The sequence below is a fragment of the Pseudophryne corroboree genome, chromosome 1 (assembly GCF_028390025.1).
Source record: "Pseudophryne corroboree isolate aPseCor3 chromosome 1, aPseCor3.hap2, whole genome shotgun sequence".
Classification (NCBI taxonomy): domain Eukaryota; kingdom Metazoa; phylum Chordata; class Amphibia; order Anura; family Myobatrachidae; genus Pseudophryne; species Pseudophryne corroboree.
The window spans coordinates 419,361,905-419,388,565 of NC_086444.1; the positions used below are offsets into that span (position 1 = coordinate 419,361,905).

Genomic DNA, 26,661 nt, shown 5'->3' on the forward strand with positions numbered 1-26,661 from the left:
CCTTTTACAAACGTCTGAACTTCAGGCACTGAAGCCAGTTCTTTCTGGAAGAAATTCGACAGGGTCGAAATTTGAACCTTAATGGACCCTAATTTTAGGCCCATAGACAGTCCTGTTTTCAGGAAATGTAGGAAACGACCCAGTTGGAATTCCTCTGTAGGGACCTTCTTGGCCTCACACCACGCAACATATTTTCGCCAAATGCGGTGAAAATGTTTTGCGGTTACATCCTTCCTGGCTTCGACCAGGGTAGGGATGACTTCATCTGGAATGCCCTTTCAGGATCCGGCATTCAACTGCCATGCCGTCAAACGCAGCCGCGGTAAGTCTTGGAACAGACAAGGCCCCTGCTGGAGCAGGTCCTCTCTTAAAGGTAGAGGCCACGGTTCTTCCGTGAGCATCTCTTGAAGTTCCGGGTACCAAGTCCTTCTTGACCCATCCGGAACCACGAGTATCGTTCTTACTCATCTCCTTCTTATGATTCTCAGTACTTTTGGTATGAGATGCATAGGAGGGAACACATACCCTGACTGGTACACCCACAGTGTTACCAGAGCGTCCACCGCTATTGCCTGAGGGTCCCTTGACCTGGCGCAATATCTGTCTAGTTTTTTGTTCAGGCGGGACGCCATCATGTCCACCTTTGGTTTTTCCCAACGGTTTACAATCATGTGGAAGACTTCCCGCTGAAGTCCCCACTCTCCCGGGTGGAGGTTATGCCTGCTGAGGAAGTCTGCTTCCCAGTTTTCCACTCCCGGAATTAACACTGATGAGAGTGTTATCACATGATTTTTCGCCCAGCGAAGAATCCTTGCAGTTTCTGCCATTTCCCTCCTGCTTCATGTGCCGCCCTGTCTGTTTACGTGGGCGACTGCCGTGATGTTGTCCCACTGGATCAATACCGGCTGACCTTGAAGCAGAGGTCTTGCTAAGCTTAGAGCCTTGTAAATTGCCCTTAGCTCCAGTATATTTATGTGGAGAGAAGTCTCCAGACTTGATCACACTCCCTGGAAATTTTTTCCTTGTGTGACTGCTCCCCAGCCACTCAGGCTGGCATCCGTGGTCACCAGGACCCAGTCCTGAATGTCGAATCTGCGGCCCTTTCATAGATGAGCACTCTGCAGCCACCGCAGAAGAAAACACCCTTGTCCTTGGAGACAGGGTTATCCGCTGATGCATCTGAAGATGCGATCCGGACCATTTTCCCAGCAGATTCCACTGAAAGGTTCTTGCGTGAAATCTACCGAATGGGATCGCTTTGTAAGAAACCACCATTTTTCACAGGACCCTTGTGCAATGATGCACTGATACTTTTCCTGGTTTTAGGAGGTTCCTGACTAGCTCGGATAACTCCCTGGCCTTCTTCTTCGGGAGAAAACATCCTTTTCTGGACTGTGTCCAGAATCATTCCTAGGAACATTAGACGTGTCGTCGGAAAAGCTGCGATTTTGGAATATTTAGAATCCACTCGTGCTGTCGTAGAACTACTTGAGATAGTGCTACTCCGACCGCCAACTGTTCTCTGGACCTTACCCTTATCAGGAAAGCGTCCATATTTCTTTTAGGAAGAATCATCATTTCGGCCATTACCATGGTAAAGACCCGGGGTGCCGTGGACAATCCAAACGGCAGCGTCTGAACTGATAGTGACAGTTCTGTACCACGAACCTGAGATACCCTTGGTGAGAAGGGCAAAATTTGGACATGTAGGTAAGCGTCCCTGATATCCAGTGACACCATATCGTCCTGGTTCGCTATCACTGCTCTGAGTGACTCCATCTTGATTTGAACCCTTGTATGTAATTGTTCAAATCTTTTTGATCTCACCGAGCCGTTTGGCTTCAGTACCACAATATAGTGTGGAATAATACCCCTTCCCTTGTTGTAGGAGGGGTACTTTGATTATCACCTGCTGGGAATACAGCCTGTGAATTTTTTCCCAATACTGCCTCCCTGTCGGAGGGAGACGTTGGTAAAGCAGACTTCAGGAACTTGTGAGGGGAAGACGTCTCGAATTTCCAATGTACACCTGGGATACTACGTGTAGGATCCAGGAGTCCACTTGCGAGTGAGCCCACTGCGTGCTGAAACTCTTGAGATGACCCCCCACCGCACCTGAGTCCGCTTGTATGGCCCCAGCGTCATGCTGCGGACTTGGCAGAAGCTGTGGAGGACTTCTGTTCCTGGGAATGGGCTGCCTGCTGCAGTCTTCTTCCCTTTCCTCTAACCCTGGGCAGATATGACTGGCCTTTTGCCCGCCTGCCTTTATGGGTACGAAAGGACTGAGACTGAAAAGACTGTGTCCTTTTCTGCTGAGATGTGACTTGGGGTAACAAAAGTGGATTTTCCAGCTGTTGCCATGGCCACCAGGTCCGATGGACCGCCCCTTTATACGGCAATACTTCCATGTGCCGTCTGGAATCTGCATCACCTGACCACTGTCGTGTCTATAAACATCGTCTGGCAGATATGGACATCACATCTACTCTTGATGCCAGAATGCAAATATCCCTCTGTGCATCTCGCATATATAGAAATGCATCCTTAAAATGCTCTATAGTCAATAAAATATTGTTCCTGTCAAGGGTATCAATATTTTCAGTCAGGAAATCCGACCAAGCCCCCCCAGCGCTGCACATCCAGGCTGAGGCGATTGCTGGTCGTAGTATAACACCAGTATGTGTGTATATACTTTTTAGGATATTTTTCAGCTTCCTATCAGCTGGCTCCTTGAGGGCGGCCGTATCTGGAGACGGTAACGCCACTTGTTTTTATAAGCGTGTGAGCGCCTTATCCACCCTAAGGTGTGTTTTCCAACTCGCCCTCACTTCTGGCGGGAAAGGGTATACCTCAAATAATTTTCTATCGGAGGAAACCCACGTATCATCACACACTTCATTTAATTTATCTGATTCAGGAAAAACTACAAGTAGATTATTCCCACCCTACATAATACCCTTATTTGTGGTACTTGTAGTATCAGAAATATGTAACACCTCCTTCATTGCCCTTAACATGTAACGTGTGGCCCTAAAGGAAAATACGTTTGTTTCTTCACCGTCGACACTGAAGTCAGTGTCCGTGTCTGTGTCGACCAACTGAGGTAAATGGGCGTTTTTACAAGCCCCTGACGGTGTCTGAGACGCCTGGACAGGTACTAATTTGTTTGCCGGCCGTCTCATGTCGTCAACCGACCTTGCATCGTGTTGACATTATCACGTAATTCCTAAATAAGCCATCCATTCCGGTGTCGACTCCCTAGAGAGTGACATCACCAATACAGGCAATTTGCTCCGCCTCCTCACCAACATCGTCCTCCTACATGTCGACACACACGTACCGACACACAGCACACACACAGGGAATGCTCTGATAGAGGACAGGACCCCACTAGCCCTTTGGGGAGACAGAGGGAGAGTTTGCCAGCACACACCAAAAACGCTATAATTATACAGGGACAACCCCTTATACAAGTGTTTTCCCTTATAGCATTTTTACATATGTAATCATATCGCCAAATAAGTGCCCCCCCTCTCTGTTTTAACCCTGTTTCTGTAGTGCAGTGCAGGGGAGAGCCTGGGAGCCTTCCTCACAGCAGAGCTGAGCAGGAAAATGGCGCCGTGTGCTGAGGAGAATAGGCCCCGCCCCCTAAAACGGCGGGCTCTTCTCCCGGAGTTTGTGAGATCTGGCAGGGGTTAAATACATCCATATAGCCTCAAGGGCTATATGTGATGTATTTTAGCCATAAAAAAGGTATAATACATTGCTGCCCAGGGCGCCCCCCCCAGCGCCCTGCACCCTCAGTGACCGCTGGTATGAAGTGTGCTGACAACAATGGCGCACAGCTGCAGTGCTGTGCGCTACCTTATGAAGACTGAAAGTCTTCTGCCGCCTGTTTCTGGACCTCTGGACCTCTTCAACTTCGGCATCTGCAAGGGGGGTCGGCGGCACGGCTCCGGGACGAACCCCAGGGTGAGACCTGTGTTCCGACTCCCTCTGGAGCTAATGGTGTCCAGTAGCCTAAGAAGCAAATCCATCCTGCACGCAGGTGAGTTTACTTCTCTCCCCTAAGTCCCTCGTAGCAGTGAGCCTGTTGCCAGCAGGACTCACTGAAAATAAAAAACCTAACAAACTTTTATTCTAAGCAGCTCAGGAGAGCCACCTAGATTGCACCCTTCTCGGCCGGGCACAAGAATCTAACTGAGGCTTGGAGGAGGGTCATAGGGGGAGGAGCCAGTGCACACCACCTGATCCTAAAGCTTTTATTATTGTGCCCTGTCTCCTGCGGAGCCGCTAAACCCCATGGTCCTGACGGAGTCCCCAGCATCCACTTAGGACGTTAGAGAAATATATATAGCTCCATATACATAAACTGTGGCTGCTGTTCATATAGGTATTTTACATACCCTTGCCGCTGTAATCCGCCAGATTCCACCGCCCCCCTTCCCCCCGTACTCCCTGCAACGCTGTGTCTCAGCGGGAAGCCCGGGAAGACTTGCAGGGAGGCCTTCTTGCAGAGCAGCGGAGGTCGCCAGGAGCGGCCCGGTTGCCTCTTAGCGCTGGCAACTGACGGAGCGTCTGCGGGTGGACGGTGCTGGGCGGCCGGACGGAGCGGCGGGCCGGTTGTCACCCTCTTAGCGCTGGCAACTGACGGAGCGTCTGCGGGTGGATGGTGCTGGGCGGCCGGACGGAGCGGCGGCCCGGTTGTCACCCTCTTAGCGCTGGCAACTGACGGCCGGACGTAGCGGCTGGGACGGCCGGACGGAGCGGCTGCCGTATGGAGCGGCTGGGGCTGCCAGACGTAGCGGCTGGGCGCTGTGGCGGGCGGATGTATGAGCGGCGGGAGCGGCATAACAAAACTGACCCACATAGCGGGGCGGCAGCCTGCGCTGACCGCCCCGTTCCCCAGCCTACCTTGCTCTGTATCTTCCGATCATGGCTGCGACGGGGCTTCTATGTGTAAGCTCCGTCCAGCTCTCCAGTCATGGCTGCGACGGGCTTCTATGTGTAAGCTCCGTCCAGCTCTCCAGTCATGGCTGCGATCCAGCTCTCCAGTCATAGCTGCGACGGGGCTTCTATGTGTAAGCTCCGTCCAGCTGTTGCAGGAGCAGTGGGCTGCCTGTGGCTGTGAGGGTGCTCTTTGTGAGGACCGACACGCCATGCGCTGCCCGTGCAGCGGCACTATCCCGGACCCATGTTTTTCCAGAAACTGGGAAGGGATGTGCTATTGAAAAAAGGAAAAAGGAAAAAGTAAAACTGAAAAATTAATAAAATCTTCCACAAAGTGTGGGAACTCCCACAAGCCGATGTTAGTGCTTTGAGCACAGAAAAAACACTGAGGTTGTACACTGAGGTACTCTGGGATATGGAGGGGTGGAGAGTTCTAAATTTAAATATTCAGTGCCTTTGTTTCTGCTAAGCCGTCCATATCCCAAGAGTACTCCAGTGACCCCTAGTGGATGAAAAAGAAATAAAAGGATTCCAGCTAGTAATGTGTCCCCCCCAAAAAGGATGAAAGAAAAGCCACACAGCTTTTTGGTTATTGTACTTTACTTTTATCCCTATTCCTTCTCACACGCCACCATATTTTCTATGTGCTTAACTCTAACTCAAAATTACTAGGAGAGGTGACTTGTACAGATGTACGCTGATTACAAATGCCTGCTGATATATTTTTACAGGTAGGCGTCTTTCTTATTTATTACAGAGATCAACCTAACTTGCTGTCCTTTTGAAGGTTACATGTCTGCCCACGCGACACATCAGCTTGCCTATCACTGTCGTGTCCCAAGAGAATAATGCTTTTTAACCGAAGTAATATAGTATATGTATGGGAGATAATGGGGCACAAATGCAATGAGTGGACAATGTATTCTGTACTACACATAAGTGCTGGACTCTGTTCATATAACCATGTAAATATCATTAGCAAAGTAATGTGTTATATCACACACCAAAATATACGTAGGGCAATTGTAACAGCCACGATTTGCAGAAGCCAGCACAATTCCATTGAGATAATCATTAGATTAAAAGAGGCAATTAGTTGAAAGTAATTGTCACTTTACATCTAATGGTGGTCTTGCCAGAATCACACTGAATCATTGCTGGCTATTAATATAGAGGCTAAGGGCCATATATACTGTAACTGAACAACATGTACTTAAAAATGTTAAGTAAGTATGTTTTATAGTATTTCTCTTACCTCTTCTTTGATGTAAATCAAATGTTGTCAGAAAAAAAAAACAAGTGAAGGAATTTGGGGAGATAAAAATTGTGTAGAGAAAAGGCATAGTAATTAGAGAGCAGGGAAGGGAGAGAGGAAGGTTGGAAATATTGAAGTGTGAGATAAGGAAATGAAAGCGCCCACCTGCGACTGATCAGCTCATCATCAGAATCTGCATCATTTGCTCCAATCTGGTTCCCATCATATGTATCATCGTACTCATCATCATAATCCCCATCTACTGTGTGTTCTTCAGAGACCATGCTGTACTGGGAATAGCGTGCCTTCTGTGCTAATATTGCACTTTTATCTGCCAGTAGTTGTGCCGATGTTTCCGGCTTCCTGCACAGGTATACAAATAATTTAAAGAGACATTATAATTTAGATTTTTATTGTACTTTAAGTGTAATCTTACATATTTCTTTGTAAATAAATAGATTTGCTTCAATTCAGAATATGGGGTGTCTGGGTTACACACAACAAAATACAGCAGCTGCTAAGCTTCTCACACAGACCCCACCACCTGCATGCCTCAGTTAGCCACTGCCTTTCTCCCACATCCTCTGCTGAGCTGAGTGGAGCCGAATTCCAGACAGTCCCCACCACTGGAGAGGAGATACAGTGCATCCAGAAAGTATTCACAGCGCTTCACTTTTTCCACATTTTGTTATGTTACAGCCTTATTCCAAACTGGAATACATCCATTTTTCCCTCAAAATTCTACACACAATACTCCATAATGACAACGTGAAAAAAGTGTTTTTGAGATTTTTTTACACATTTATAAAAAATACAAAAACTAAGAAATCACATGTACATAAGTATTCAGTGTCTCTGCTCAATACTTTGTTGATGCACGTTTGGCAGCAATTACAGCCTCAAGTCTTTTTGAATATACCACAAGCTTGGCACATCTATCTTTGGCCAGTTTTGCCCATTCCTCTTCGCAGCACCTCTCAAGCTCCATCAGGTTGGATGGGAAGCATCGGTGTGCAGCCATTTTCATCTGCCACAGCAGGCTGGATATTTTTCTTGTAAGTATACATCTGATGTAGAATTGCAGTACACAATGTAAACAAACTAATCAGCTCCAGGTGATTAGAAACAAGCAATCAGACTATAGACACAGATAGAACTCATCCCTTCCAGCATATCTCTCTGCAAGCCAACACCGATAACTGCTAGAGACACTTTTGGCAGGGGCGTCCCCCCAAACAAAGCAGTGAACCAAACACGCCAAAGGTTTACATTGTCTGCTCTACCCCAGCACTCAGCAATGACCATTCACTGCTCTGGCATTGATGGTTATCTACCATCAGCAAATGAACCATCGATCAGGGGTTAGGCTTTGCGCACACATGTGCAGATTGGGGCAGACGGTCATCATCGATGGAAAGCCACTAATGTTTTTGTGGAAGCACTCACCATCAGACCATCAATGGTTGCTTTCCATCGACAGATTATGGCTACTCCTAGCAGCACTCACTGGATGCTGCACCAGGGAGGGGAACCTTCACAAGCCCAGTCTCCAGTGCAGTAAGAGATGATGCTGGGTGGAGGTTTTCGGAGAACTCTGCAATGACGAAGTAAAATTAAACTAAATAAGAAAAGTATAAATCCAGCTGCTCCTGCAGCTCACTAAAAGTGCCCACTCATGTGAAGCACAAAACTATGGATGGCCATGGACCAACAATCCTTGACAAACATTGATGGATTGCCAGTGGTGGTCAATTGTTTTGCCATTGATGGCAAAAATCTGATGTCTTTCAGCCATCACGGGATGTCAGACAGTAGTGCGTTCTATTTTCTTGGCACTGGGAGAAAGGAGCTTAGCGCTCACCCCAGTGGCCCAATAAGCCCCATCTCCTTTCCCAACTGCCCATGCCCCAGAGCAGGGATGGCCATCAATGGGTACAAACTATCAATGGTTCCTAGTTGACTGTGTCATTCTATCAATGGTAACCATCAATTATTATCCATACTGTAAGTAAAGCGGAGAGGAGGATCAAGTGAGAACAAAGACTACAAGTTACTTGGAATATATGCGTTACCATTTACAGTAGTGACTTCTCTTAAGGAACACTGACCTAATCTCAGACTTCACTGTTCATACAGATATCATTTACAGAAGCATATAATACACAAATCAGCATTTAAACCATCAGTTTGAATCTGTACAAGTTTGCAGAATAACTATAGCACTTGGTGGTGCTCCCAGACAATAGTTCAGAAAACTGTATATCCAAGAATTATTGCTGAGAGGCAAAAAGCAGACTCTCTCTCTTTTCTGGGGCACACTTCAATAAATTGTTAAAATATACCTTATTTTTAGCCTAACCCTAAAAATAAACAAAAAAAGTATGTCGACAATCTGTTGCTGACATGGTAAATATCGACAATCTAAAAGTGTCAACATTTTAACCATGTTTATGTAAGTGTATGTCAATACCTGTTGACATTCTGAACAACCACCTTCTGAATGTTGACTAGCTGACCCCATAGCCATCAAAATATCCTTTGTTTACCTGGCAATATAATATTTTATGCAGTATAGTTACCGTTACCCAGCAGTGCTCAGACCTCATTAATGAATAACACAATTACACAAAAAGAGTTTGGCTAGAATATCCAATAAGCCCTGGTAATTTACCGGGGCTAATTGTCCCACCGGGGGCTATCCTATTACCCCAGATAAGCCTGCACGAGTGGTGGCTTATCAGGGGTTACCTGATGCTGCACCGGGTCCCGGCTGCTGACAGCTCCTGATGCAGCACTGCTCCTCCGGCTCCCCCCGGTATGTGACCGCTGCCGGGGGCAGGGGGGTGGCGGGGGTCATCGTGCCGAGTGGAGGTTCGGGGCTGCGGTGCCTTACCTGCAGTCCCAGCCTACTGCTGCTGCAGCGGGCATGGGACACTGCAGGTTGTCCGTGGTCATCAGGGATTTTGTTTCGCCTGCGAAAACGGGGCTGTTTCTACCGAAAACACACAGGTTTCACTGAACCTGTGTGTTTTCAGGAGAAAGGGCTTTCTTTTCTTTTTTTTTTTTTTTTTACAGGCAATCAATCTGGATAGCCTGTAAAAAAAACAAAATAAACATCGGTATAAATCTAAAAAAACATACCTTTTTCGCGCCCGATGTTTTACCGGGACTAATAGGATATCCCCCTCTGAATTTGAAAATAGTTATTCAAATAAATATTTGATAATACATCCTTGATAGGGACTGTGATGACACAATGCTGCATATTTTTTTTTTTTTTTAACATTTTATTTTTGAAGGTAGTAGAGGTTAGCAAGACAGTTACAGACAATAGTCCAATTGTAGTAAGTCCAACAATAGATAAAAATAATGAGTTACACAATCTATATGCATATAGCTTAGCAGATAGCACATAAATTGACTCAGGATAGCTTATATCATAACTAGGTGCTTCATCGCACCCTAAGGGCGCTCTTCACACCGTCGCAAGGGGCTACACCCCCTTAAACCCTGCACGCCTTTTTGGGGTTCAATATTTGTATTATATGGAGTATTACCTGCATTCCTAGTTTTGTTAGTGGTTAAATATTGCAAGACGAAAGGGCGTCCGATGGTGAAGAGGGCGTAGACCCTTGCGACGGCGTGAACATCGCCTGCAGGGTACAATGTACATGTAGCAGGTGCGGGGGGGGGGGGCGCAGATTGGAGAGGGTGTCTGTATATGCTACAGGAGGACATGGGGCGAATGCGGAGGGGGTGCGTGGATGGGGAGGGGGGCGGGAGGTGCTGTGGGTGGGGGAGGGGCGGGGGAGAGGTGGCCGCGGATGGGGTCCGGTTGCGCCGTGGGTGAGGGAGGGGCAGGTGCGGGGCTGTTGCGGATGGGGGAGGGGTTATAAGTAGATGTAATAGATCAGAGATTGATGTATAGCTATATATAAACCCTGTTACTGTATTACACTGAAAACTTTCAGATGGATGTTACTGTCCCAGGACTAGAACTATGTAATTTTATTTTTAACAATATATAGGACACGGATAAGGATGTATGTGGTATAGATATAACCGCATGAAGAGGTATATGGTGTAATTAGACACAAAGAGGAGTGCTGGTACAATGAGGAACAGGGTCAGGTGTGTCCTCTCTACACCGTCCGATCCTCCAGGTGCAGAAACCCAGGCACGCCGAGCCCGCGAGCCCTCCGCCCACCTCAGGTGCACCAGTCCCCTCTGTATGCGTTCCCATGCAGTAGGAGGAGGGGGCGTGGCCTTTGCGCTGCTCCCAGGGCCAATGGCCGCGGGCTGCGCGGTCACGTGCTCGGTGCTGGACTCGCACCCTGCGCCTGGTGTGTGAGGGATAAGGAGGGGGAGGCGGCGGAGCATCACCAGGATACTGGTAACTACGTGGGGAACCGGAGGGGGTTACGGCTCCTTGCCGCCTGGTGAGGGATTGTCAGGGAGGTGGGCAGGAGCTGGTGGTATTGACCCTGTATGGGAGCAGCAGAGCATAGACAGCGTATGAAAAGAGTCTGGATGAGTTCTCATCAGTGAGGGTCACACAGACACACAGCGAGCCGGGCACGGTGTGAGGCGGATAGAGGGTGCTGTGTGGTGCCGATGTGTGTGTGACCTGTCAGTGCCCCTCCTGCGTGCTGTACATGCATTCTGCATCTCATCCCCTATATATTTCAGCAGATCTGTGACTCTATGACTCTGCCCAGCGTTAGGAAATGAGTCACAGATCTGGGCAAATATATAGGCGATAGAACAAATAGCACTACAATTCAAAAGAGAAGTTACCAAACGACCATTTTTTTTTTCTATCAAACAATTTGCAATTATAAAACTTTTATATAAGTAATAGTAAAAGTAAGGGGGACATCTAGAGGAAAAGGTGGAGGAACAAAAAACAAAACAAAAGGGGGGAGGGGGGGAGGAGTTGTGCTGTGGGGATTTTCACTCAGGCCTCAATGTAAATGCAGTATCACAAGTATTCAGCCCAGTCCAGGCAGTGTACGATTGAAGTGAAAGAACCACAGGGCCCAAACTTCGTGAAATGTAGTGATATTGTCACGTAGAAGAGCGGTGATGTATTCCATGGAAGCAGTGTACCACACGTTATTTATTAACTCCATAATAGAGGGTGCAGCATGCTTCTTCCAATGTGAGGCAATTAACAATTTGGCAGCATTAAAAATGTGTCCACAGAGCTTATTAAAAGGTTTGGAAACCTCTGGTATCAGTAAGCATAGCAATGCACATAAGGGATCCTTAGGGGGTAAAGAGATAGTGAGATCACTCAACAAGGACATAACATTATTCCAATATTCAGTAATAGAAGGGCATTCTCACCATATATGAAAGGAAGTTCCTTTTTGTCCACATTGATGCCAACAGAGGTCTGAAGTCAGCTGATATATAGAGTGCAGTTTTCCAGGTACCATGTCCCACCGAGTATACATTTTTTTAAGAGTTCTCTTTTAAGTTGGTGTTAATAGACGTTTTAGCTACTCTTTGACGAATGTCTGACCATACCTCATCGTATAAACATTTCCCTAAATCTTTTTCCCATGCCACTTCATAGGGTTCTTTATCTGGGGCGGGTGGAGTTGCTAGCAATGAGTATAGGATAGACATAGTTTATTGTCGACCAGGATCATAAGAACACAGACGCTCAAAGGGGCGATGGTCCTTAAATGTCAGTGATTTACTAAGGGAATGGATAAAACTAACAATCTGCATGTATTCAAATTGGTGATTAGTCTGTAATCCAAATTTCCTGCTTAATTCATCAAAATTCCGAGGGGCAAAGTCACCAGAAATATGATGCACTCTAGTGATACCTGCTGCAATCCATGGACGCATGTAAGAACCAACACAGCCCATAGGGAAGTGTGGATGTCGCCAGAGAGGTGTCAAAGGAGAGGGGGTATGGACCTAGATCGAACAGTTTGTTTAAATTATCCCAAACAGAGTTGTTCTGACACAAGGAACTGTATAGACCGAGGCTGGTCTCAGACGATGAGGTAGCCATGGAAGAAATCCCACTTGAAGTTCAGCAATCAGATCGCTTTCTATGCTCACCCATTTCTTTTCACCCGTGTCCACATGCCAGGACATGATATGGCTCAGCTGAGTGGCCTGGTAATATTTTTCAAAAATTGGGAGGCCCAGACCTCCATTAGGCGAAGATTTAGCCTAGCATTCTCTACAATTTCGAGGTTTTCTACCCAGCCATATAAAACTACTACACAAGGATTGTACTGGACGGAGAAATGTTGTCGGTACGATACGAATTGTCTGAAAAAAATACAGCAGCCTGGGCAAAATGTTCATCTTGACAGAATTAATGCGCCCTGTCCAGGAAATACAGAGGGGAGACCATCTACCTAGATCAGATTTAATGGACTGCAAGAGAGGAACATAGCTGGCATTGTACAGGTGATCATAATTTTTTGTAATTTGAATACCCAGGTATCTAAGAGATTTTGGTCGCCACAGATATATAAAATTACGTTCTAAGAGTGTCAGAGTAGGGAATGCCATTGCTTCTGATTTAGTCTTTATTAGGGAGAGAAGTCAAAGGAGAGGACAGAGTTAACAGTATGTCGTCTGCGAATACTGACAATTTATATTCTGATTTCAAGACTGGGATTCCTTTAATATCTGGATTACTCCGTATTTTGGCTGCTAAGGGATCAATGCTTAATGCATATAGTAGAGGCGATAGCGGACAGCCCTGTCTAGTCCCATAACTCAGATCAAACGGCGTTGAAGAAAGCCCGTTAACAGATACAGTTGCTGTAGGATTAAAGTATAGAGCTTGTATTGCAGTAAAAAAAAAGTCACCACAAATGCCATATGTTTGCAATACTTGGAACATAATAGGCCAGGACAACCTGTCGAAGGCTTTCTCTGCGTCTAATGATAGTATTACAGAAGGCATTTTAAGATGGTTAATATGAGTAATGAGATTGACAGTGCGGCGGGTGTTATCCAAAGTTTGTCTAGTTGGTACGAAACCGACTTGATCTGTGTTGATTAGTTGTTGCAGGTATAAGTTAAATCTATTTGCTAGTACTGTCGCAAATAATTTACGATATGCATTAATCAGAGATATTGGTCTGTAATGTGCACAGCAAGTAGTATCTTTTTGGGGCCTGGGAATGACAATGACGACAGACTTTAGGGTGTCGTTATGAAATCGTTCTCCCTGCATAACTCTATTAAAGAGAGAGAGCAAATGAGGGGACAAAACTCCAGAGAATGATTTATAATACGATGCTGGGAGACAGTCGGGCCCGGAGCCTTAGATGGTTTTTGAGATTTTAAAGCCGTGTCCAGCTCATCTGTTGTAATTGGCGAATTAAGTTTGGAAATAGAGGAGTCACTTAATTTGGGTAAGTTACAAGAATCTAAATAAGCCTGTATAGCTGAAGAATGCGGTATCTGTGCTGAGTCCCTTTCATGAAGATTGTACAGCGACTTATAAAATGCATGAAAGGAATCATTAATAACAACAGGGTCAAAGCTTATGTTCCCTGCTTTAGTTCGAAGGGATGTAATGGTTTGAGACGCCCGTTTAGTTCTCAACCTGGATGCCAACAATGGCCCTCATTCCGAGTTGTTCGCTCGCTAGCTCCTTTTAGCAGCCGTGCAAACGCATAGTCGCCGCCCACGGGGGAGTGTATTTTCGCTTTGCAGGAGTGCGAACGCCTGTGCAGCCGAGCAGCAGCAAACACATTTTGTGCAGAACAAGACCAGCCCTGTAGTTACTTATCCTGTGCGATGATTGCTGCGACGAAAGTCCCGGTACTGACGTCAGATACCCGCCCAACAAACACCTGGCCACGGCTGCGTTTTTCCAAACACTCCAAGAAAACCGTCAGTTGACACCCAGAAACTCCCACTTCCTGTCAATCTCCTTGCTTCCGCCAGTGCGACTGGAAGCGTCGCTAGAACCTGTGCAAAACCACAAAGCTCTTTGTATTTGTAGGATGCGCCTGCGCATTGCAGTGCATACGCATATTAGCCCCGTTCTGCCATAATGGCTGCTCTGCTAAAATCCGTAGCGAGCTATCAACTCGAAATGACCCCCAATGTGTCTGACTTGTTACCTTTCTTGTAAAATCTCTGTTTTAGCCACCAAAGAGATTTTTCTGTTCGCTCAGCTAGCAAAGATTTGAGTTCTCCCCTAATACCCTGTATCTGTTTATACAGTGAAGGGGAATGTATTATTTTATGAGTACACTCAAGCTGTTCTAATGGATTGGTAAGTTCTACAATCTTTTGTGATTGCAGTTTCTTCCTATAGGAAGAATATTTTATGATTGCACCACTGCTTATGTGCTTCCCAAATCGTGGTAAATTGGACATCGGAGGAGACGGTAAGTGTAAAATATTCTTCGATCTGGGAACGGACAAAGTCCTTAAATTTAGGGATGCGGAGAAGAGCCTCGTTAAGTCTCCAAGTCGGATGACTGCGAGGAGTGTGTGTGGGGTCAAATAAGAACATAATAGAATGATCTGACCAAACATTAGGAACTGTATCCACGTTTGTCAGAACATTTAGTACTCCACTACATCCCATAAGCATATCAATACGGGAATATGAGCCATGTTGGTGTGAATAAAGAGTGTAATCTCGGGAAGTCGGGTGGTGAGCCCGCCACGTGTCAGAGAGCAGCCTCAACCATGTGTCTGTGGGGAGCCCCTGAAATATGACGCTGAGGGAAGGTATGTCTAGGTCCAGATCTATCTAGATCAAAAGATAAAATAGAATTAAAATCCCCCCCTAATACAAAAACTACGTAGAGGTATGGTTGTAAGTCATTAAAGAGTGATCGAAAAAACCTAGACTGGCCCGTATTAGGAGCACAAAGATTAACCAAAGTTACTATCTGATGGCCTATTTGACAAATCATTATAAAATATATCGGCCTTCATTGTCACTTTTAGTTGAAATTAATTGAAAGGGTACCGAGGAACGGATCAATATAGCAACTCCATTCTTTTTAGAAGTGTGGGTGGAATACTCAACGAGACGTCGGTAAAGGGTGGGAGCCTTTTTTAAAATGGGTCTCCTGTAAAAAGATAAGGACTCCGTGGTTAGCATTAATCGTTTTATTTAAGAGTGACCTCTTTTGAGGAATACCGAGACCTTTCACATTGAGCGATAGTACAGTAATGGGCTTGTAAATAAATGAGGGATTCTGTGGTATATTAATTATTAAAAAGTCAAAAACAATGTTGCCTGGTGAACAGAAAAGTAAATAGAAAACTAGTAAAAAGAAAGAAAAGAAATATCAGGGTGTGGATGGACTGTGAACAGAACACTCCTCTTCGGGGAGCCAGAAGTTCACACTGGTTGAGCCCCTGGGGGGAGGGGAAAAGATCTGACCCAGTACGAGGGACAAATCTATTGGGAGTACGTATAAGGTGCTAAGTTATCGTCAGTAGTGAGGGTAATTAACTATAAATAACCTCACACTAGTCCCACCGATGCAGGAGGAGGGGGGAGGGGGGGGGGTTAGTGGCCAAATATGAGCAGACTTACAGTCGTCCACCCGGAAATATAATAAACATTGGAACATCTCAAACTAGTCACTATGCCTGCACACAAAAAAAATCTGAGAAAAAAAAGAAAGGCAGGCATAATGTAATAACATAACACGCAATATAGGTTTCTGTAGACACAATAAAAACAGTATAATGAAGTGTGTGTGTTGGGGGGGGGGGGGCGGTCAAAGCTCCAACTACATACCTATGTCCCCCAGAGTAAAAAAAATTAAACCATCCAAAATATAGAGTTTGATGTTCAAGGTAACACGATTTAAGATCGAACATCAAGGAGAAAAGGTTGGAGTAGGGAACTTAGAGCCCACAATGCAAAGGTAGCATCCACTGAGGTGAAAAGCAACAGCTATCATTTAACTATAACAGAACACTTATGTGAAATATTCAGGTGGGAAAGTTATTCCTGTTGTGTGAGGGAGTAAGTAAGCTTGAGCCTGTGAAGGAGGGCTTTACCCTCGTCAGGGTCTCTCACAGACACTGCTAGTAAGCTTGAGCCTGTGACGGAGGGCTTTACCCTCGTCAAGGTCTCTCACAGACACCGGGTGTCCACAGACTTCCACAATCAGGTGAAAAGGGAAAACCCCACTTGTAGGTATAACCATTGTCCCGCAAGCCTTGGTAATCTCCTTAAGATCTCTATGCTTGAGAATGGTAGATGGGGCTAAATCCTGGAAGATCTGAAGATGGGTATTTTCAAAGAGAATATTAGGAGACCCTCTGCTACTATTGACAATCAAATTCTTAGTTTTGCAGGACAAAAATTTCAATACAACGTCTCTGGGTGGGTCACCATCTTTAGGCTTCAGGTGCAAAGCCCTATGAGCCCTTTCTACAAGTAGAGATTGATCTGAGAGAGTGGAAACTAACACCAGGAAAATCGTTTTAAGTAGGGTTCTAAATTCTGTAGGGTGATAGATTCATGGATATTGCAGATCCTGAGGTTGTTCCTCTTTTCCCTGTTTTACAATTCTTCATTCTTATCACGGAGGGTGGCGATTTCTCTATACAGAAAGTTGACATTTTGAGAGACTTTGTATAGGCCTCTAGTATTAGACTCCACTTTAGATTCTACTGCTGTGATACGACCAGTTAGTGTAGCAATCTCAGTCTTGAGGTCAGCAGATAGATGCTGAAAGTTTGAGCTGATAGATTTATTCAGATCAGCACTCATAGCTTGAATGTCACTTCTGGTGGCGAAGCCAGGGTCAGGAGAGGAGTCCATACTGTGTGAACCCGCTGGAGAGGCTGGGGATGAGTCAGGAGGTTGGCGAGAGTCAGTACAAGATAGATGCTGCATAATTCCTTGCTGGGCGCCTTTCCTCACTTTATTAGCAGTTTTGCTCATGGTGTATAATAAGGGCAAAAAGCAGTACAGGTGTAGTGAGGTAAATTCCGGGTGAACTAGAGGGATGGGAAGACTAGTGCAAAGTCTGTTACGTGCACGTAGCAAAAAAAAAAAAAAAGACAAGACAAATGGATGGCTCAATAGCTGGAGATCAGTTAAGAAAAAACAGCTACATCAGGTGCAAGTAATTCCGTATATATCCACAGGGTGGCGGTATAGTCATGTACTGTACACAGGCCTTAATTGTTATACATGCAACATAGAGGTGATAATGATGGGCATTAAGAAGATATATCTAGTGCCTGTTTCTGTTGACACAATTTTGGAGGGGAGTGCCATTCCATAAAAGTTGGGTCTTCCACTCTATACACAGTGTTTGCTCTTTATATAGACATCTAGGCAGTAGTTGGGCAGCAATGGCAGACTTGTTACTACATTGGGGGGCAGGTGCCAGGAGATGACAGCAGCTACAAGCACACAGTCTCTGCACACACTGGGGCTCCAGGGGACACTCACTCTGCAAGATCCCACAGATATATCTTCTATTGGAGATCAGTGGTCAGGCAGGGAAACCCCTGTAGTAATGTAATGCAGGGTCTCCTTATGTTAGGACAGATAAAGTTCCCCTTGCAGTTGTACTACAGTCCAGGCACACTCTGTCACACCTATAATATGCACAGCATCAGGAAGCAGGGTAGAGAGCACAGGGTTTCCAGCAGCCAGCAGACCATATGAACAAACAAAACAGCCACTGCACATACAGGGTTGCCGCCGGCTTCTGGATCTTGGACCCCCTGGAGGAAGCAGCGGCCCGATCCCCCACTCAATGCAGTGGCAAAGCAGCAGGAGACGCTGCTGCACACAGGGGGCTGCAGTGAGTCACGGGATCCGAGACCTCCTGGAGAGAGAAGCGGGATTTGCCGCGATTGCGATCCCACATCCAGGGCAGCGGTAGGAGGCGCCACTGCATGTACAAGGGTGCAGCCGTCCGCAGGATCAGGGACCTCCGGTAGGAAGCAGCGGGAGTTGCCGCGCTCATTCACACAGGACAGCTGGTAGCAGGGTCTCTGATGTAGGGGAAAACCCTGGGTGATGGGGGATTAGAGTTCGGGAACACTGTGCTAGGTCTGCTCCAGAATTTAACCCCAGGCTGCAAGATAGGGAATAGGCCAGTCTGCAGGGGCTCAGGAGGGGCCCTCCCGACTCCGCGGGTTTGTTCCCCAGCAGTAACCCGATAATTGTAGGGGAGAGGGGTGCATCAACTCCAGGCAGAGAGCCCGCAAATAACTAGTTTAATGGGCGAAGGCCGGGAGCTCAGGACATGCACATCTTGACAGTCTGCCTGTCAGGCCACGCCCCCTACATATTTATTTTTAAATACAGTAGTTACCAGTCCGTCAAAATGACAGAACAGCATAACAGTAATGTCAATGACAGCGGCTGTGCGAGTCTTCTAGATCTGACCGGCTGGAATGAAAATCTGGTCCATTTTCAGTGTTTAAAAGTAAATGGTTGATTGTCATTTGCTCCCGTACATCACAAGATTTTCATTCCAACCAGCCACCTGGTGATGATCTGCCAGATAATTGTATAGCAAATGTCCAGCTTAAGAGTGACTGGACAGGTGGTCCAATTATGATGTACCGACTATAGTTCAAAAGATTTTGGGGGGGGTTCATTGGAGGTGAAGAAGCCAGAGGTTTGTTTTTTTCTCTAATGAGGACAATTGATGACATTAATTTATTAATGTAACCTAAGAGAAAAAAACAGAATATTTTCACAATACCGACAATTTCTTCCCCGGAATGTGGTAAAATCGATAATTTGAGGATTGACATATGACCCTGGGGAAAAGACACCATAATTCGCCATTGCAAACAATTTTCTTACCTTTGTGAGAATACAAATTAGCAAGACACATTAATTATATATATATATATATATATATATATATATATATATATATATATATATATATATTTTATTGACATTTTTTAAGAGTATAATATATTAAAAAACATGTCAACATTCTGTTACCGAAATGGAAAATGTTAATCTGAATGTGTCGTCATTTTAACCACATCGACATACTGGTTGTCGACCTAATGTCCATGTCAACAGTCAGAACATGTCGACATTCTGGTGTCGACATTATGAAAGTCAAGTAGCTGTACCAAATCCAATTTGATGCCTATGATTCACATAATTTAATGCATGCACATCTTTTGATAAGGTTTTCGGTTGAATTCTAGATTAATAAGCACCATCCACTAAGACTTCTTACTCTCGCAAAATAGTCAGGATATAAAAGGTGCTGGTTATTGTCGTATCCAGATAAAACATAAAACATTAAGTCCTAGTTAATGGTTTTATTTGGAAACTGCTGTTGACTATGTTATTACAGTCAGGAAAACTACTTAATTATGCGATATATAAAATTCTCACCTCCGCCCCTTCCAGATCCTTGAAGTGTCCACAATGTCTCGGGTGAAGACATCAAACTCATCATCAGCAAAGATGTTTGACCGCGAGGACACAAGGGGACAGGGATCCACCCGCTCCTGCCTGACAGGTGAAAAATACATTAAATGCACAGTATAAAACACACAATGTTTACATGATAAACTCATGTGTTGACTCCATAATAATTACACCGGAGAGCCTTGTTGGTTTAATAGATTATTTGGAGACTAGGATGAACATAAAGATCCCAAGTATGAGTGTAATCAGATTTTGATGAGGCGGATTCTTTTTTTGGCACAAATCCAAATGTCCGGCCAAATTATTTAATATCAAGTACTGTAGTTCTTAACATGCGGGACCATCTAAAGTCCACAAATAACAAAAGAACAACTTCTACAATCCAAGATAGCACTGAAAGGTGTGAAACTGCACATCCATGTACACTGGAACATAACCAGTCTGGTCTCAGGAAATTTTGAAGGGAAATTTACTGACAAGTTATGCTTTTGTATTTGAGCTTTTTTTTCCATCTACTGTATATCACCTCTCTTTGGTTCACTGGCTTAATATATGGAATGTGAATAATGTTTTCTCTTTCCCATGTGTACAGGAGGGGAGATTAGGCTAAAATAAAATGAGCATTTTAACTATATACACAAACAAAAAGGGGTTTATTTGTCATTTTCCCATTTAGTTTCACAATATTGAAAGCATTCCTTTTCTATTAAACACATTGCTGCAATACCTTGGCATGGTCCGATCTAGCTCCTGTAGACTTGGCGTCAAGTTGTCCTCCAGCAAGTGGTTGATGACAATTTCAGGATTGTTCCCATATTCTTCAAGACATCTCATAATAAAGCCCTCACCCAGATCAGGAAGCAAATCTCGCACCTGGGACACTAAGGAGTCCAGCTCAACACCACTTAGGTAAGGGCCAGCGGTAGCACCTGCACACTGAGCAACAGCGACAAACAAACCCATTAACTGAACTTGAAAAATAAACGTTATAGAATTATAACTGTGTGTCCTGCTGGGAGAACAGACAAAGTGAGGAGAAAATATTGAATGCAGAGACTCATCTGTGTCCTCACTTCAGGTTCTTCTCGATAATGTGACGTTTGCCCATTGCTTGCACATGCTCCTTCCATGCTTCTCTCAGGACTAATCTGAGCTGGGGGTACCGTATGTGGCCTGGATCTCCGAGCCTCTGCCCACGCATTCTGAACACCAGCTAATAGGTATGTGGTGCGAGTCTCATCACTGATAAAAGAGTTAAGGCATACTCCGACTAAAAGAGGTCACATCTCTCTTCTGTTGTGGGATTTCATAAAGGATACAGTGAAGGGGAGACTTGTTGTAGCAAGCTGACATCTTCAGCAATAGGGAACAGCTCATCATAATCACAAAGAAACCTGGAGATGAGATACATGACAAAAGCATATGAACATGAATTCAGAGTCTGATCAGCACCACAAATGCAACAAAAAATAAACTGGAAAACCTGTGCTAAAAAGGACGTACTTTACAGAGAATATTGTTAAACTGGTTAAACTTTCATGAGACAAACCTAACATTCTGAATAAGTAACCTGTGATGAGCCAATAAATTGATTCAGAGCAATTTCCATTCTGGGTTTCAAATAACATTCCTTAACACCTGATGACTGAATATCTCCCCTGATCTGCTGATTATCCAGACAGCCAACAGGGTACGAGATGAATGGAATGCTGAAACTTCAGTTTAGGCAGCTGCTCTTCGCTATAAAACTACAGCGTGCCCCTTCTGTTTCAGTCCGTGATGTAGATGTGCAATCACTAGGATTGAATAAAGGCCGCTCTACTAAGAATACGGAACTGTGACAGGCTGCTTTGATATTGTGCAACACAAACATAGGGCAGAGTTCCTATACTACAAACCCTGCTCTGCTCCAGACAACACATACATGCAGTCTTAACGTCTGGATGCAAGGTTTACCAAATGCAAAGGGAAATTTGTTTTGCCTGCAAACTGTGATGACTACAATGGTTTGTCAACCTGCAGGTGTTGTGCATTTCACTTGGGACCGGCAACAACAAATGGAAACTAAAGAGGACACCGAGGTCTGTGAGACAGGAAAGCAAAGGTAGTCCAAGTGACGGAGATGACGTCAGCTACACAAATGTATGTATCTTTATCTAGAGAGAACTTCTAAATTGGCCTGAGCGGTGAAATGTTTTAAACTACATAATGGATTTATTTATTTTACTCTCCTACAGACCACTCACCTAAGCAATTAATAACACCCATAGTGGCTTCATAAATACATAATTGGCTATGGGTAACAGCACCTTTACATGATTTAGTCAGTCTTATGATCTCATTAGATCATTGGTTGCTTTGAGTTATGCATGTTTCAAGGCTCTGTATAAGGCATTTTCACAGTTGTATCAATGAATGGGGCAGATGTATTAACCTGGAAGAAGGGATAAAGAAGTGATAAACCAATGATAAGCGCAAGGTGATAATGTACCAGCCAATCATTACGGAGTTGAAAAATGGCAGTTAGGAGCTGACTGGCTGGTGTGTTATCATCTTGCACTTATCACTTCTTTATCCCTTCTCCTGGCTTAATACGTCTGCCCCAATGTTCCTTTTGCACCTTCCCTGGCTGGATGGCCACATTTTTTGCACCAGGAAAAGATGTTGGAGTCCCTCAGAATATATACCTCAGGAGAGCAGAGAAACAAACTGCACACCCTGCTGACAACCCCTCTCTCCTCCTTCATCCACAGACATCAGAAGTTTTAAAAATGTCAGAATCCCTAAACAGTAAAACTATGTATGACTGGACAACAGGTACATGGGTGACCCCACGGAACAGTGTTCATCTTCCATGTTCTCTTGGGACCTTTGGCTGAGAGGGCTCAAACACCTTTCAGTGCCCGATCAATCATTAGGTTAACTGAATATGATGCAGCTTAGGGTGCCAGGACTTGGGGGTGCATCATGCAGTTAGTAGCAGAGGAATAAAATTAAGACCTACTGTAATTCATCCATGTTGGCAGAAGTTGTGCAGCTTAGTTAAAGAAGTTTGTTAATTATCTGGTCATCCAGAGGCGGTTTTGAGGGGAGGTTCTTAAGGTGACTACCAGATAGCTTTGTCTATGTGACTTACTGCTAAAACAATTACTTTCTGTGCATTGTGCTACAGCGCCAGCTGGGTAGCCCGAAGAGCTTCATGCGATTATCTTTAGTGTTCCTCGCATTAGATTAGTAGATGCCAAGAGCAAACATGTCTGTTGTATAATCCTTCATTACAGATGTGTCCTCATACATATAGGCTCAATATGCCAAGCAGCAGGTGATGCCTGGCATGAGTGAGCTGACAAATCCTGTGCAAGTCAGCTAGAGTCAGGCATTCTTTATTTTGCCTAAAATGCATATTATTTCCAACAAGATACAACAAGGGCAGATCCAGGAGACTGTGCTGATTAATTTGATATGTGTCACTTGTATTTCTAAGTGTGACTGATTCTGTACATGAAGCAAAACGGAACTGGACATGGAAAAAAGACATGCCCACTGCATTGTAGCACTTCGTATACAGAGTCAGAGACTCACAGATATACAAGTGTTGCATACTAAATTAATTAGCACAGTCTCCTGGTGCGTTCTAGTCACGACTAAGATGAATTTTCGGCAAAAAGACAACACGCGATGCTAGCAGACTCTCAAGGGACCAGGTGTGCCAAAAGGGCATGACTGTAGCAAATCCGAGTGTAAGAGGACACATCTGTACCTGCACATGTGCGATTTCCAAAGCATGGAATACACAGTCTCTGTTTAGTAGCATTCCAAGGGGCGCTACATGTGTATTAGCCTGGGGCGTCCAGAACCCTTAATCAGGACCTGCCTTTGGAATAGAACTGTAAAATACAAAAGAGTTCTATATGCGTTATAAGTAGGACTTTATCAATGAAGGATATCCCCTTTACAGTTCACCAGCAATCTTACCTCCTCTCTGGAAGAAGATTTGTTAATATTTGCAGGAATTCCTCCACAAACGGTTGTATATTGTTTGCTCTGCAATATAAAAAGACACTTAGCCTTCTTGTGCCACACCAGAGACATACAGGAAGGTGGTGTCAAGACAGTGTTACACTTACCTGTGCTCCAGGATGGGTTGCAGACATGTATTACTAATTATAATGTGAGAGATTTCTAACAACTTCTTTCTGGAATGAGACAGCCTTCTCCAGAGATCATGTTGCATGCTAGAAACAGAAAAGAGATATATTAGGTATCATTTTATTAAGTATGGAGGTTGGCCTTGATAAGCAAGCAGAGGCACAATCTACAAAATTAGCATGTGCATACACTAGACCAGGGGTGGCCAACCTGTCAGTGGCAAAGAGCCAGAAAAGATTTGTAGTCAATGGTAAGAACCATATCATGCGCGCGCCGAAGGCGCGCAAGCAAAACTGGGGGCGTGGCATAGTTGTCACAAAACAATATACGTCACGTATTAAGGTGTCCTTTCCTGATTGATCACTTTTTGAAACGTCTCACAAAATCCAGATGATAAACATGAAAAAAAGAAAATGATACACATATATGGGTGGTATTGCTTTGGAATAATTGTTTAGTCCATAGGTGTCCAGAAAAAGAAAGCCTAATGTGCCGGGATGTTTTTGATAGAAGATGAGGACAGTGTCTCGCCACCATTCAATTATACTCGTAAACGTACCGAAACTCACATAAAATAGGATGGGGACAGGTGTATAAAGGTATCTTTTGAAGATCTATCCCACGTGATGTAAGGCAATGCGTAAATAACAGATGACGTACCCCACTTACTTTAGGAGGGGGATTGTTCCCATGTATCAAGGTTTCTTTTAAGCCAGGACCAGAAACAACGTCCAAAATACTTCAAAGCGGATTATTTGAAAGAATGTCCATAAAAATAAGAATTTACTTACCGATAATTCTATTTCTCGGAGTCCGTAGTGGATGCTGGGGTTCCTGAAAGGACCATGGGGAATAGCGGCTCCGCAGGAGACAGGGCACAAAAAGTAAAGCTTTCCGATCAGGTGGTGTGCACTGGCTCCTCCCCCCATGACCCTCCTCCAAGCCTCAGTTAGGTACTGTGCCCGGACGAGCGTACACAATAAGGGAGGAATTTTGAATCCCGGGTAAGACTCATACCAGCCACACCAATCACACCGTACAACTTGTGATCAAACCCAGTTAACAGTATGATAACAGAGGAGCCTCTGAAAGATGGCTTCCTAAACAATAACCCGAATTAGTTAACAATAACTATGTACAATTATTGCAGATAATCCGCACTTGGGATGGGCGCCCAGCATCCACTACGGACTCCGAGAAATAGAATTATCGGTAAGTAAATTCTTATTTTCTCTATCGTCCTAGTGGATGCTGGGGTTCCTGAAAGGACCATGGGGATTATACCAAAGCTCCCAAACGGGCGGGAGAGTGCGGATGACTCTGTAGCACCGAATGAGAGAACTCCAGGTCCTCCTTAGCCAGAGTATCAAATTTGTAAAATTTTACAAACGTGTTCTCCCCTGACCACGTAGCTGCTCGGCAAAGTTGTAATGCCGAGACCCCTCGGGCAGCCGCCCAAGATGAGCCCACCTTCCTTGTGGAGTGGGCCTTTACAGATTTAGGCTGTGGCAGGCCTGCCACAGAATGTGCAAGTTGGATTGTGCTACAGATCCAACGAGCAATCGTCTGCTTAGACGCAGGAGCACCCATCTTGTTGGGTGCATACAATATAAACAACGAGTCAGATTTTCTGACTCCAGCTGTCCTTGCAATATATATTTTTAATGCTCTGACAACGTCCAGTAACTTGGAGTCCTCCAAGTCACTTGTAGCCGCAGGCACTACAATAGGCTGGTTCAGATGAAATGCTGACACCACCTTAGGGAGAAAATGCGGACGAGTCCGCAGTTCTGCCCTGTCCGAATGGAAAATCAGATATGGGCTTTTGTAAGATAAAGCTGCCAGTTCTGACACTCTCCTGGCCGAAGCCAGGGCTAGTAACATGGTCACTTTCCATGTGAGATATTTTAAATCCACCTTTTTTAGTGGTTCAAACCAATGAGATTTTAGAAATTCCAAAACCACATTGAGATCCCACGGTGCCACTGGAGGCACCACAGGAGGCTGTATATGCAGCACTCCCTTAACAAAAGTCTGGACTTCAGGAACTGAAGCCAATTCTTTTTGAAAGAAAATCGACAGGGCCGAAATTTGAACCTTAATAGATCCCAATTTGAGACCCATAGACAATCCTGATTGCAGGAAATGTAGGAATCGACCCAGTTGAAATTCCTCCGTCGGAGCACTCCGATCCTCGCACCACGCAACATATCTTCGCCAAATGCGGTGATAGTGTTGCACGGTTACTTCCTTCCTTGCTTTAATCAAAGTAGGAATGACTTCTTCCGGCATGCCTTTTTCCTTTAAGATCCGGCGTTCAACCGCCATGCCGTCAAACGCAGCCGCGGTAAGTCTTGAAACAGACAGGGACCCTGCTGAAGCAAGTCCCTCCTTAGAGGTAGAGGCCACGGATCTTCCGTGATCATCTCTTGAAGTTCCGGGTACCAAGTCCTTCTTGGCCAATCCGGAACCACTAGTATCGTTCTTACGCCTCTTTGCCGTATAATTCTCAATACTTTTGGTATGAGAGGCAGAGGAGGAAACACATACACCGACTGGTACACCCAAGGCGTTACCAGCGCGTCCACAGCTACTGCCTGCGGATCTCTTGACCTGGCGCAAACCCTGTCCAGTTTTTTGTTGAGGCGAGACGCCATCATGTCCACCATTGGTCTTTCCCAACGGGTTACCAGCATGTGGAAGACTTCCGGATGAAGTCCCCACTCTCCCGGGTGAAGGTCGTGTCTGCTGAGGAAGTCTGCTTCCCAGTTGTCCACTCCCGGGATGAACACTGCTGACAGTGCTATCACATGATTCTCTGCCCAGCGAAGAATCCTTGCAGCTTCTGCCATTGCACTCCTGCTTCTTGTGCCGCCCTGTCTGTTTACATGGGCGACTGCCGTGATGT

The 26,661-nt window shown here is 45.1% G+C and overlaps 1 protein-coding gene across 3 annotated transcripts in view; it reads right to left on the bottom strand.

The window, feature by feature from the left end:
* The window catches only part of ASCC2 (activating signal cointegrator 1 complex subunit 2), a 150,087-nt gene that overhangs the window by 20,176 nt on the left and 103,250 nt on the right, over positions 1-26,661 (bottom strand). For all 3 annotated transcript variants that reach the window (XM_063913364.1, XM_063913363.1, XM_063913362.1), the window contains exons 10-16: positions 23,732-23,839; positions 23,580-23,648; positions 20,924-20,998; positions 20,678-20,846; positions 20,332-20,540; positions 19,569-19,688; positions 6,371-6,568 (exon numbers count right to left, since the gene is read on the bottom strand). In XM_063913364.1, the coding sequence (XP_063769434.1) occupies positions 6,371-6,568; positions 19,569-19,688; positions 20,332-20,540; positions 20,678-20,846; positions 20,924-20,998; positions 23,580-23,648; positions 23,732-23,839 (948 nt within the window). The remainder of the gene's footprint in view (positions 1-6,370; positions 6,569-19,568; positions 19,689-20,331; positions 20,541-20,677; positions 20,847-20,923; positions 20,999-23,579; positions 23,649-23,731; positions 23,840-26,661) is intronic.